This window comes from Python bivittatus, unplaced genomic scaffold (genome assembly GCF_059951505.1).
Source record: "Python bivittatus isolate LINGU-HERP-01145 unplaced genomic scaffold, Pbiv_v1 ctg000220_np1212, whole genome shotgun sequence".
NCBI lineage: Eukaryota > Metazoa > Chordata > Lepidosauria > Squamata > Pythonidae > Python > Python bivittatus.
In genome coordinates this window covers 36,079,423-36,093,531 of record NW_028277048.1, presented here as the reverse complement: position 1 = coordinate 36,093,531, position 14,109 = coordinate 36,079,423, and the positions used below count along the sequence as shown (strand labels likewise).

The 14,109-nt window shown below is 39.5% G+C and overlaps 1 protein-coding gene across 3 annotated transcripts in view; it reads left to right on the top strand.

Moving 5' to 3' along the window:
- SLC39A11 (solute carrier family 39 member 11) overlaps positions 1 to 14,109 on the top strand; it is a 385,119-nt gene that overhangs the window by 312,297 nt on the left and 58,713 nt on the right. For all 3 annotated transcript variants that reach the window (XM_088138335.1, XM_088138334.1, XM_088138333.1), the window contains one exon: positions 4,682 to 4,751. In XM_088138335.1, coding sequence (XP_087994461.1) covers positions 4,682 to 4,751 — 70 coding nt within the window. The remainder of the gene's footprint in view (positions 1 to 4,681; positions 4,752 to 14,109) is intronic.

Sequence of the window (14,109 nt, the reverse complement as noted above, 5' to 3'; positions counted from 1 at the left end):
TTTTTTTTCTGGTATGGCAACATCAGCAACTAGACATTCTGAAGGCTTTAATCTAGCCTCATGAATAAACACCATTATTACTGTACTCCAAAAGATCCTCAGATCTTCCACAGTAGCATGTTGAGTGCCATCCGACCTGAGAGGCCCATCATCTGGCATTATATCGTCAATCATTTTGTATTTTCTATCCATGTGGTTTTCTTGGTAAAAATACAGGAGTAGTTTACCATTGTCTTCGCCCACATAAAATTAATTAATGCCTTTGCCATTATCTGCCTCCAGCATCTTCCTGATCGCTGCTCCCCAATACAGGTGCCTGCTTGCTTTAGCTAGGCAGTTGGGATGACCTTCATGCCTTGGGTGACCCTGCTGGTAATATATACCCTTGGCATACACTCCCGGCGTTCTTGGTTTATCCCTTCCAAGAACACTTCCCCCAACCTCTGTTACAATGAGGCAGCACACCAGGATTTGGGGAGATAATGGTTGTAGCTCCTTAAAATATGAACTTTCCTTATTATGTAGGCCCCATAGAAATACTTGCTTAGAGAGGCTAATTGCAAAACATCAGGATGGCTCATCCATATAATTTTTCCTCCACTCTTTGCTTTTTCCTTTCCATGTGTTATTAGAAGGGGAGATTATTCTCTGCAGCAATAATTAGCTTAAACTCTTCCAGCACCTCACTTTGTGTATTCATGAGTGGAATGATACGCCAGGGCAGCCCATTCCCAACTGACTTTACACTCTGGGAACACACTTAGTAACATGTGAGAGCTTCCATTTCCTTTATGCAGCTCTTGCCCAACATGCTGTCCTCTCACCTTGTACCATCTGCTGAGCACAATTTTCTGTTATTTCTGTTGTGTGGGTAGCTGCAGTTTGTATTTCCCTTGGTAGGTTTACTCCTGGGAATTCCCATCAGATAATTGACCTGGTTTTTCCATGGGCTAGTCTGTCTTCCTTTGTTCTTACCGGTATTTGGGCAACTGAAGCATCTAGCTTCTTTTCTCATGTGGTTTGCTTAAACTTTGTTCTTTATAGGACATAGCTTCTCTGGCTAATGGTACAGAATTTTCTCGGACCTGGAGAAATTCTAACTACATATATACAATAGGTATGCATTTAGGGTCCTTTCTCTCACACACTGAATATAAGACTAACTTGTATAATAAATGGCATACATTTCTTGAGATGAAGCTTCAGGTACACTGTGTATTCTTGCTATTCTCCAAAAATTTTGTATGAACTGAAAACTTTTTTCTTCAAAAACTCAAATGGTTTTAAATCCTTAGTGAAATGTGCTCCAAAAAGGTGGGGCAGTGGTCTTGCCATTGGCTGATGTTTTTGTCTATCTGTGAGAACTGAAAAGTTTCTCAGGAATGTTTCTAGCCTCCTGCCTTGGTATTCATTGAGTGCTATAGGTACTTTGGAATCTTAAAGTCAGGAAGAGGTATTTATACAAAATTTCTCTCTTGAAATAAGGAATCAAAGGAGTTTGTTACTGCTCCACTATTGTCTCATTGTGTGCAAATGAAATAATTCGTTCATCAAGAATTGTAATCAGTACTATAGTTTTAGCTTAATTTCTATTTCTTTTCTCTGCCCCTCCCTGCAACAATTTAGAGCTTGAGGTAAATATGTTATTATTTTAAAAAATACCTTGAAGTTTGCTATATTGATAAGAACTATTCTCTAAACAGTCACTGTTTGAGAGAGGGGGAAGGTAACTGAGGGGAAAAAAATAGAAGCCCCCATAATTGAATTAAGGAGAATGAGCCAATTATGCAGGAGATGCTTCAAACTCATCTCTGGTGAGCACAAAACATTGTCTGATTTCCTGCACCTGTTTGAAGGCTAAATGTTTTCTTTTCTCTCCCTATTAACAGATACTGCAATTGTAATTAAGGCACTTCTGATTTATCCCCTGCAGAGCTGAAAATACACCTGGCAGAAGAGAAAATGCCAAGTTCTTTACTATAATAACTTTTTAAAAATGTAAAATCTGGCTCACAACAAATACTCATCTCCTGTGGGTTAACATGTCCTAACAATTCTAAGTTTCACACCAGCAAGGCTGATAAAGCAGAAGTGGTTATACTGACAAAAGTGATTTCAGGAAAGGTTGACCGACTTCTTTCTGATAAAGAATTCTGTTTATATTTTCCTATGTGGGACATGCTTGAAGAATAATGCCGTGCCTTATGTTTTTCTCCTTTGGCATTCCAGATGTGGAGCAGCCATCTTAAATACAGTTTTGTTGGACTACCTACTCCTACAGATCTGTGCAGTAGAGAAGTAGATTTACACTGGAGTGTAGTCTTGTGCCCTCCAACTATTGTGGGGTTCTCATCAGTCCAAGCTATTATGGCCAGTGATCAAGGATGATGATAATGTAATTGTATCATGGGGTTCTTTTTTAGAAAGGGTTATGGCAACCAGGCAGAAATCAGGATTTTATTACGAGTGTACTGTTATACAATGATATGCAAAATATTCTGGATGTTGATGTATTATAGCCAGTGATTTCTTATTTTTGTCACCTTTAAACCTTATCCCTTTGCATTTCTAAATGTTAGTTATTTTTTCTGCCTTACTCTAACATAATTCCTTTTAGCTGGATTTCAGTTTTAACTTTGAAGCTTTTTCTGTACTTAGCAGCTTTCTTCATCCAAACCCTAAATTCTTAACTTTATTCCTCTTGTTCTCACTCTCCCTTGATTATTTATCTCTACTAATACTTTCCTATCTCTTTTAATGTTTTACAGCTTAGCTCTTAAACTTTTATTACTTTGACTCTTTACCCCCTCGCTCTTTCCCAGAGTTACTTGTTTAGCTTTTCCCAGTTTCTTCATTCAATCACTAGGACAGAGCTTGGCACTGACAATAGGATAGTGGTTGCTCTTCTTTAGTGGATGCAATGCCATTCCTGCTTCTCAGACCTCCATTCTTCTCCAAGGACTACGATGGGACCTTTCCTCTGAGTGAATACAGGCATCTCTTTTCACCTTTCTTCTTCTCCTTATCCAACCCCCCTCGTGGATTGTGCACAACTGCTTGCTGGATCCTCCTTTTTCTGGCCCCAGCAACCAGTCAACACTTTCAGTGGCCTCTGCAGAACAGACAGTTGAGAAAACAAGACTACCTCCCTTCTAATCTTCTTCTTTCCCAGGTCAGCTTGGCCTGGAACTTCTGAGGCTTTTGGTCTATTGGATTGTTGATTATACCTTTTCTATTCCTATGTTCCTACACGTACCCACATCACCAGCAGCCTCTTCTTTAAACAACACCAATCTTCCACTGCTAGTTTTCAACTGGCCCTAATAAATACTTTTCAACTATACCTCCTCACTTCTAGAAAGGTGTTCATTCATGTACCTCAGGAATGTACTTCTGCAGGAGATGCTAACAGATGGTTAATGACCTTGATAAAAGGCAGGCAGAGACTGCCCTCTGAGAAAGTGAATAACATATCACGCTTCATGTTCCATTTGGCCAAAGCATAACACTTTACACCAATATAATTTGTGCCATGTGTCTTACAAGGCAAGTATCCCATCTGCTCCCTTACCTACATGTGGAGTCATGCATAGTTAGAATGCTGATAGATAGTTTGCATCTACTGTATATTTCTTCTTCATCTGTACCCATGCTATACAGTGGAACCTCGGGTTACAAACGCTTCTGTTCACGAACTTTTTGGGTGACGACCAGCTCCAGCCGCAAAATTTTGCTTCGGTTCGCGAACTCCGCCTCTGGTTACGAACAGGATCCGCGGCCATTTTCCTGCCCGTGACACGTGGTCCGCGGCCATTTTCTCGCCTGTGACACGTGGTCCGCGGCCATTTTTCCACCCCTGACACGTGGTCCGCGGCCATTTTTCCGCCCCTGACACGTGGCCGCGGCCATTTTTCCGCCCCTGACACGTGGTCCGCGGCCATTTTCCGCCCCTGACACGTGGTCGTAGGGAGGGGGACTCTCCCTCCAAGCAATAGCCGCCTCCCTGTCCTCCACGCCAGAATGGATTAACGGTAATTACATTGAACCGTATGGGAAAATTTGCTTCGGGTCGTGACCAATTCGTGTTGCGACCAGAGTCACGGAACAAATTAAGTTCGTAAACCGAGGTTCCACTGTATTATCATTTTACAGTTACTGTGATGCTTTGAATATCTGTCCCAACGTTTAAAATAGGTTGGTTCCATAGAAGGAATCACCTTGTGCTGGATTTGCTGTTTTGTGGAATCAGAATGATTGTTAAGTTTAAAGTCTAATGGTTTATGTCGTGATACAGACCCCTAACTGTGATGCTGGTGTGCAGTAGTAATTCCAACATCTAATCTTGTGCCCTTATGTGAACTGTAAAAGTTGTAGGCTTAAAAGGATAGAACAATTGAACTCATATAAATTTTGTGGTCCCAACCTGCTATCTTTGGAAGTTATCATTAATGTCATTATTGGACTCTGTTTTGAATAGTTTCCACCTTAACCAATAATGCAATAATGCATCCAGAGAATGTCTGTTATAATTCCCAGGATAGTGGAAAATTGTAGACGTATAGACCATGTAAGAACTGCTGCTATTCTGCATGATTTATATAAATCAAAGATTTGAATAGGATAATCTGTCTTCCAAGCCAGCTGCTGGATTAGTAACCACTGCTTTCTTTCTCTGTTTCAGAGGGTTTGGCTGTTGGTGTTGGATTTGGTGCTGTTGGGAAGTCACCGTCTGCAACTTTTGAAAGTGCAAGGTAATTTGTGTGATTTTAAGATATATACTGGTAGAATTTCATTTCTGTGGTTGATAAGTCTGTACCAAAATAGTAAATAGTTTCACATATATGTGGATTTTGGAGTGTGGTTTTGATCTGTCTGCTATTTTGCACATATACAGAACTGCATACCTGCTCTCCACTCCCATCAATTTCCCAGTGTTTCCAGATCAGCGTTCTGATCTTTTTTGAGTATTCTCTTCCTGTATCCTTCCCAGGAAACTATGCAAGTACACATAATTTTTATTTCTATATTCTCTGTTTGGAATAAAATAGGGAGAAAGTACGATCTGAAATGGCCAAAGAACAGTATCGTTGTTTCTGCTTTTTCCTTACTTATTTGATTATATTTTTTTCAGTCATTTTCTGGTGTTTTAGAATCTAGCTTCTCAATTCCCCTAGCTTCAAGTTCTCGTTATCTGCAACTTCATTATCCATGGTTGTATGCTGGAGTGTAATCCCCACAAATAAGGTCAACCTGTACTTTATGACTTCATTTTTTTGCACAAACTTTCATTCCCTCCTGTTATTTTCAACAGCTAGATTAATGTGGAGTCTAATTTCTTAAGACAATGGACACAGGAAACAGCAACTGATAATCCCACCTTGTTAAACTAGCCTTAACATTGTAATGCATATCTGAAGTCCAGTTCTGAAAGACTGGAGGATTGCAGTAATTCACATCCTACTGCCTCTTACATCTTAATGAGATTAATATGGATGATACTGCTAGTAATGACATTGAAGTTATGGACAGTATAGGAGAAGAGTGGGTGGTAAAACTGTTAAGAATAGCAGGGCTGGCAATACCACTGTTCTCATCATCCATTCTTTTTCTCTCTCCAATTACTCCAAAGTAATAGGTAACAACTTTACGTGAATCCTGGCTGTGCTAGGAATGTTTACTGCCAGTGGTCTCCATCTGTCTTTGTCTTCTAGGCATTCAGGGTTTCATCTAATATTTATCATGAAAAGCTGCTCTGGCTTCCTCAATACTAGGCAGAGTAAAATCAAGCTTGAAATAATCAATACAAAAATAACAGTGTAACAAAGCTGAGTTCACTTGATTGTGGCAAGAGAGCATAGTTTTAAATGTAAAAAGTGTCTACACAGAAACATATCTTGCTTTGCTTTACCATTTCACTAAATATAGTTTCGTATATATGTAGTCAGGCTGTTCTGTCCAAAATGTAAGGTTTACCCGTTCGTCTCAGAGAAACTCTCATGACACATGTGTTCAGCAAAGAAGTGTACTCAAGTGTAATGTAAGTAAGTACAGACAAAGTCAGGATTGGCTTGGCATAGCTTACATGGTATTTTATAGCTTCCCTGTTCCCGCGTTTACCCATTGCTTAGTTACAGATTACCCACAGTAATCCCCCCTTGCCCAAATGGCAGATTCAGTCCAGTGCTTTTGTCTTTCTGATTGCAGTCTATGGGTTGTGCTGTTGTTGCCTTTGTTGGGTTTGCCTGTTTGCGCGCAAAGCCAGGAGTTGAGCCTCTCCGCTTTCCTTTGTTTGCAGTGCCTGAGTGGAAACTGCGCTGATACAAAGTATCTGCTTGCAGTTGTCGCCACCTGGCGGTAATCAGTTTGCGGTTTCACTTCCCCTTTTCCTTGGCTAGCGCCCGGGCGGTGAAATTGACTAGGCGTGGCTGAGCGGTGCTTCACCATGCTATGCTGTGCCGTACCGTGCCGGCTGAATCTGATACAAAAAACAAATGAACAAAACTTTTTATCATCTTTTTTTAATAACTTGAGATGAGAAGATATAATGTACTTTTAAATCAGAATTGAAAGGTTTTTATGAGGATTGGAACTGCCCAGGAAAAAATAATAATAATTGGGCATTATTATTGTTATTTAAATTTGTTATGGTTGCCCATTCCAGTAGACTCTAGCCTGAGAAGCAGATTTCAACTAGTCCATTACAAAAAGGCAGGGGAAAGAAACATAGAGTTTAAATCTTGGAGAAGTGCATATACAGTATGTAGAACCAGATTCATAGTCTTGTTGAAACTGTTCTTTATCTTACTAATATTTGTTTAATATTCAATAAAGATTTTTTTCCTATTTGCCTTGAGCCCTTTAATTCCAAAAAGAGGATTATTGCTGGGCCCTGGGACAATTTTCTGAGAGCAAGAGCATTTTCTCCTTAATTCCAATTCTACAGGAGGAAAAACTGTTTCAAATGTCCTAAACCAATACCATGTGTATTGACCTTCTCACTGAGGCCCTGCTCAATATCAGAACCAAGGAGTGTAGCATGAGAACTGGATGGCAACACAGATGGACCAATTCACCCTGATGATTAATCAGTTATCTCAGTAGATCAGCCACAATTTTCTCTGTTTTCCAGGCTTAAAGTATGTTTTTGCAACCATTGCCTTTGTCTTATTTCCCCAAGGTTCTCTCCTTGGCTCTCTTCAGGCTTTTTAGGTGATAACCAGCACCTTGAATTACACCAGGAGCTTACTAGGAGCTGGTGCAGCTCATGAAATAGAAGTGCTACATGAGTGCACCATACAGTGCCCATAACTACTAGCCTCAGTGTATTCTAGACCAATTGCAGCTTTTGCATAGTTTTCAAGGGCAACACCATGTAGAGTTCATTGTAATATTCGAGCTGGGAAGTGATTGAAGTGGTGAAGTGGTGGCAAGCAAGGCCTCCTGATCCAGGAATGGGTCCAGTTGGTGCAGAAGATGGATTAGTACAAAGACCCTCCTGCCCATAGCTGCCATCTGCTCCAATCTGGCTTGTCAGGAAAAGTCCCAACTTCAACAGGCTCAGAGATATCAGCCTTTTGAAGTACGCCCTTTCAGGAAACAAACGCTGCATGAACATCTGAAACACTATTGTTATAAGGTACAATAACATAATGTTGAAAGCCTGACAGAGTTTCTCCTTCTTATACCATTGAGAGTCAAGTGTGGAGGAAGGACAATCTTGAGTTTCTCCCTCAACCTGTTCTTTTTTTTCCAGGCTAAATTCATGTTTTCGTAATGGCTGCCACATACAATTTTCAGGGTGATTAGTAGTCTTCAAAATAAGATGAAGACATCCAGAAATTAATTGGGACCCAGAAATAACAATGTTACATATCAATATTTAGCTATTTTTGTTACACTTCAGGGCCAGACTGGCCCCACAATATTATTGTAGGATTAAATAGATTGTGGCACCATGAGCAACTTTATAGAAGTTTCCAACACATTAAAATATTACTTATCCTATTGATACCCCTGTCTAGGTAGAAATTATTGATGGTTCAGGGCCTAATCACCATTGACAGCTATCAAGAGTCCTTGCAACTTGATTTGGCTTCCCCATTTTCTGATAGTTTTATGAATGGCTTGGCTTCAAACTCACAATGTGCATATTCATTGGAACTAGGAAAGAATTACTTTTTATTCCAACATATTCAGAATTCATTGCCTAAAAGGCTGATGCCTTCTGTCCTGCTCATTACGACGACATCCTTTCTGCTTGTCTGCCAAATGTACTGATTACATGGTTATGTTAGAAAAAGAGCAGGCTCAGGTTTTGCCCAGTGTTCATTCTGTGACTGGATTATAAACCTGATTCCTGGGATTTAGATTTCAGATTCTGGCAAAAATTCCATGTCTGAAACTGAATTAATCTATCTAAAGGAATAAATTGATGACAACTTACAAAAGTTGCTTCTGCCACCCATGCCTCATCACCAGCACTCCAACCTTTCATGCTAAAAGGTCTTTCTTGGCATGATCCCTAATTATAGCTCCTGAATTCTGTAAGCAAAAGGTATCACCTCTGTCCTTCATTCCCAAACTTTTAGAATGGCTGCGGAAGGCACACATTTTACCAGATTAAATCTCTGAGAGGCCTAGAGCCTGATTCTCATGAAAGAGAATAAAAATATTCAACTGACTTCAATACTTGTTATAAAAAGTTTGGCTATGTGATAATGTTCTCTGGATAAATGAATACCTCTGCAATCTTCGAGCAACTTATGAATCTAATTTTTCATGACATGCTGGACAAATGTTTAATTATATGTTTAGATGATTTGGTAATTTAATTAAATTATATGAAGTCTGGATGCTCATATTGCAGAACTTCAGGAGGTGCTTTAGTGACTTTCCCAACAAAGATGGGAGGTAGAAGAGACAGGTGAAGGGGGCACTTTGTCAACCCTTAGACAAACAGCTTGTCGGAGCAGAAGGGAAAGAGTTCCTGGTACCTCCAGGTACAACAGAGATAAGGAGAGTGAGTATAGAGAAGGAAATAATGCAAGTGTTAAATCTGGCAAGGTGGGAAACAACAGACTACTGTTCTGAGATGCCTGTGAGGCATGCTTGCTTATCAGCCTAAGGGAGAATCAGAAGCTGCTGTCCTACTTCTGACCTTGCTCCGGGGTGAGTAAAGCAAAAGCAGCGCAAAATGACTGGGAAGGCCACATGCAGGCCATGAGCTAGCAATTTGAAACCTGTGAGTCAATAGCATTTGTTTCATTTATACTCTTCAACACAACACTCTCATTTCATTTCGTAAATATCTAAACTACTCCTTCCAGCATTCCCTCACTTTAATTTCATCCCATATCATTTCATCACATTTATTTTTAATTCTGTTCATTCTCCTGCAGGCTCCTTGTTCAGCACTCTTTTTCCACTTCCATACCATTTTTTTTATTTTATCAAAAATTCAATTTTGCAATTTCTCTGCCTCTTTAGTCTTAATCATACCTTGTGGTCTTTGATCATATTCTTTGTGGATATGTTTCATACTCATTTTTTTGGGAGCAATCATTCTCTTATATGCATTTCATTCATCATTCCACCAAACATCCTTTTTCATACTTCTCATTAGAGTAATGCCAAACACTTATGCAACATAATTCTTTCCATTCCGTTCCAAGCACCTTCCACATCCTTTTTCCTTTCATCCCTTTTACATTCTTCTCTTGAGTGATTAATCTGCCTTCTAATATTTTAATGCTATTTATATGCCACCCCCTCAGACAATAAATAATTTTTTAAAAAAGACTATAAAACATACAACTGCAGTAAAAGAATAAAAGTAATAAACCAGACGGTACAATAAAGTAGCAGCAGCCCCGAATAGGTTAATATCCAAAAATCTGGCAAGAGGATCATTTTAAATTCCCTCCTGCATGTCAACAAGGAAGGGCCAATCTTTCCTCAATGGGCTGACTATCCACAAGACTGGGGCAGCAACAAAAAAGGCACATTTTCTGTCCCACCACGTTAGTTTCATGGCAGGGGGGATGAGAACAAGTAGCTTGGCAATTAAAAAAAATGAAAAGTAGCTTCTGTCTGAAGCAGATGATCCCTAATGTATAGGACTCATACGTTATTTTCCTGTATTCATCTACTTTCACTCTTAATTCTTATTTTTTTGTCTTCCTTGTCTGTTCTTTTCACAAGATCCACTTTTGACACTACCAAAAATTAGTCTGTCACGCATTTAGAACCTGTAATTACTTCTGTACCCTTCACCAATTCTCTCAGTCTTTCATAATAAACAATCAAATCAGTCATGCTTCTAGATTTATATTAACTGCTTTTCCCTATATATATATGAATAGAGTTGTGTTTAAACCATGTGTCTGAAACAGACTTTTTTTGATTGAGATACTCACCAGTCACTATTCTCATTCGTTCTTGGGTCTCTGAATGGCCCAATTACTTTTTCTATATTCTTTTGTTGTTCCCTCTACCCATTCATGTCGCTTAACTATTTTCCCCCCATGGATTACATTCATTTAGAATGCTGCACTATTTTTTTTTCCAAACTTGACCTCTGGCTGTTCCTTTAACACAATTCACTGGAACATAACATGCAATTGTCACCAACCTATGGATTCCTACTTTCATGCATACCTACAACCACCTAGATGACACACATCTTAGCCCTTTCATTCAGAATTAAACCTATATCTTCACTTCCCTGCATGTATTCACTCCACTCCAAAAAAATTAGACTATCTTCATTCATTTTTATTACCTCTGTACTTGTCACTTTGTTTCACAGACACATAGCATACCTTTCTTCTTCCTTTTATTTCATTTATTAATTCATGCTCTTTACAATTTATTCCTCTTATATTCCAAATTGCAATTTTCCATATTCTATGGTCATCATGAGATGACTCTGTAGATATTGACCTCTTTTGCCCATCTTGGCTTTGGTCAATTTCACATAAAGTTTTGTAGTAAAATAAAGAAGGTGTAGACTAGCCTACTTTAGTTGCATCCATTCCACATGTAACAGTCCCTGCTAAAAGGAAAGATAGTACCAGTTAGTTTTAACACTTTTTGGCCAGAATGCCACAAATGCAACTGAAGCCCAGTTTTATCTCGGGTATTCTCATGCTATTTTATGTAAGCTATGACCTCAAACTTACCTTGCAAGCCAATTTTTCTATTGCCCATATCCTGCCAACTCAGCAGTATATGCAGTACACTAACACTCATTCAGCATGCAATAACATAGAATAACACAAATAACATAATAACAACAAAAATCTCAAATGAACATTTTTTTTTTTACCTTTTAGTCTAGCCTGAAGTCAGGGAATTTCCTGATAGTCTCACATTCGAACACCAACCATGTCCAACCTTACCTAACTATTTTCAAATCAGCCAAGGTTGCTTATAATAAGTGCAGCTCATTATGGCAGGAATTGTGCCTGTGGTTGACAGAAAACCCTACTGATGTATTTGTTTTCATTTTATTCAGTATTCTGTGAAATGTGTGTGTATGTATACACACACACACACAGGGGCAGAGAACTAAAATGGCTTAACAGCTACAGTACATTAGCTGTCAGTACTGTGAACTTTCTAATACTGATGCTTTTAAATTTGCTTTCCTTAATTAAAATTAAAGCTTAAAAGAAAAAACGATAAGTTACTCTTGTTCAGGTGTTGGTCTTACTGGCACTGGTTTCAGTCTAGTTTATGTGTTTCCTTTCCAAACTCAGTTTTGTAGGGAAATGCTATTTTGCACTCAGTTTCTCCCTTTTATTCTCCGTTTTATTTCTTGTAGGCCAGAGGGTATTTTCTCTATTTTTAATAATCACTTCTATGGCTTTTGGATGAATTAGCATGGGAGCTATTTTTTCTTTGTAACGCTAAAGGTGATTGGAGAGGAAAAACCTCAATTTATTCTTTGTTTCTGGGCATTCTCTTAATTTCAGTTTTCAGTGTTCATGCTATATCAGCTTTCTGTATTTAAAGGCTAGCAGAGTTAGATCCATTATCCTGTACAACTATTGCAAGAGTATCTGTCAGAAATACATAATGCAAATCTGCCAGATCCTTTCCTCAGTTTTCCACCCTTCCACCCCTTCTTCCTGACTTCCAAAGCATGTGAGTATAGTTATTCTCCCAGGTAACAGTATTCCTTTTGGGATGGGTCATTAATCAGCCACCATCCATTCATGAATGGAGAGATGCCTCCCTTCACTTGGAATCTGGATGGGGCAGAGCAGAAGTTGCCTGTTTGGCGAAACAAAACTTTTAAAAAATGTTCCAGTTTCAACCAGGGTTATCAAGCCTAAATGGTTTTTGAAATACATGATGCTAGTACAAATCCAACACTGAAATAACAAGGAATAAAGGATTTCTATTAGTTTCTTATAGATTTAAAGTAGGACAAATTAAGAAAATCTGTTAGTGGAGCACTTTTGCTTCATTTGCCTTCCCATCAAATGTCATCAGCTGGTGGGAAAACATCCACCAGTCTTCTTAATGTGGGATGGGGCTGAGGAATAGGGGAGATTTGACAGGTGACTAGATCTGTGATATTGACCTTCTGTCAAAAGCTGGTTCTGAAAGAGCTGATCTGAAAGGTTGGTGGGGCTGTAAAATGGAGTAAATGGTAAAATGGAAAAGGTCCATCTGCTTTATTGGGCTGTCCTCCTTCAATCCACATATCAGTGGTTGGGTTTGAGATTGATGCATGACATGGCAGAGGCTGTCTGATAAAACAAGAGAGATTCTATGGTTTGCTGGGCAGCCCTCTCTACTCAGTGATCCACAGAGTGCTGGACTCAGCTCAGTAAAGCAGAAGAGGCTTTCCTGCTTCATTGGGTACCCTGTGAGGAGAAACATCCTAACACCCAAATCTCTGATCCAGTGGAACTGGTCTATGGGATTAGAGGCCTGGCAGGTAGAAGTGACATGTCCCTGCTTTTCCTGTCACTTCTCTCAGCCTTGGCAGAGATCTTCCTTTAACACATGCCTCCCCCCACCCATGCCTGTTAGCTGTTTGGGGAGCTACTGTTAAACACAAATTAATGCTGTCCTGTAAGAACCTGTAAGAATGGTTGACCTGTGCTCATGATGCTTTTGAACATGACTTTAGAACCCTTTCTGAAAAACAGTGAGCCTGTGTTTAATGATAGCATTGCAGCAGTTGCTCAGTGCAATAGAAAAGCTTCTTCCAATTTCACCTCACAGCTTCCTCCCTCTCCTGTATTAACTGTTTAAGGTTTCCCATTAAATCTCCAAGAGAGAGCAGAAAACTGTGTTGCATAAGACAGAGCCATCCACTTCCAAACCTTCTTGGTCAATGTCATGCTTTTTTCTCCTTGATCCATTTTCCTGCTTCTTATTTTGTGAATTCTTCTCTCAGGCTTCTTGTCTTCTTTCCCTTTTTTACTCTGGTGTCACCCCATCCGCCTCCCGTGGGGATTACAAGTGTATTTTCTTCAAGCAGAATAGGTTATTTTCAAATTTGGCTGAAACTATAAAGAGATTTAAGGGCACAGAGCAGCCAAGAAGGAATACTTGTTTACTTGCTTGTTTGTTTGCTTTTTGCATTTAGAGATCTCAAGTTTCAGACAATCAATTCAACCCCTAGTTAGGGAAGAAAACCTTACCTTTCTCCCTCTTCTCCTCCTCTGCCCTCCCCTCTCCTTCTTCCATGTACCAACATTTCCAACCAAAACAAAAAGGGGAAAGAGCTACACTCTGTCAGAGAGCTCTTACCTTTCAAAAATTAACAGGGAGGCAATTGTGAGAGCATAGAGGAGGGAAAGATAGACAGATGGGAGGTGGGTGTTGGCGGGAATTGGGGGATTATGGTTGCTTGCATATTAAGAAGGGAAAGGTGTTGAAGTTTGTGAGACTTCTGGAAAAATTCTGTCCTATATTTGCACACTAGGGCTTCCCCTGTTTGTGAAGATTGCTGGCCAGTTTTATTGCTCTGGAGTGCAAGGTATGGGGAGATTCTCTTTAAATTGGCCACATTAGGTTTGGAGAGTGTGAGGTGAGGGTGGAAGTTGTGTGTGGAAAGAATAGAAAGAAAGCAGAGGTGGCAGTGTGAGA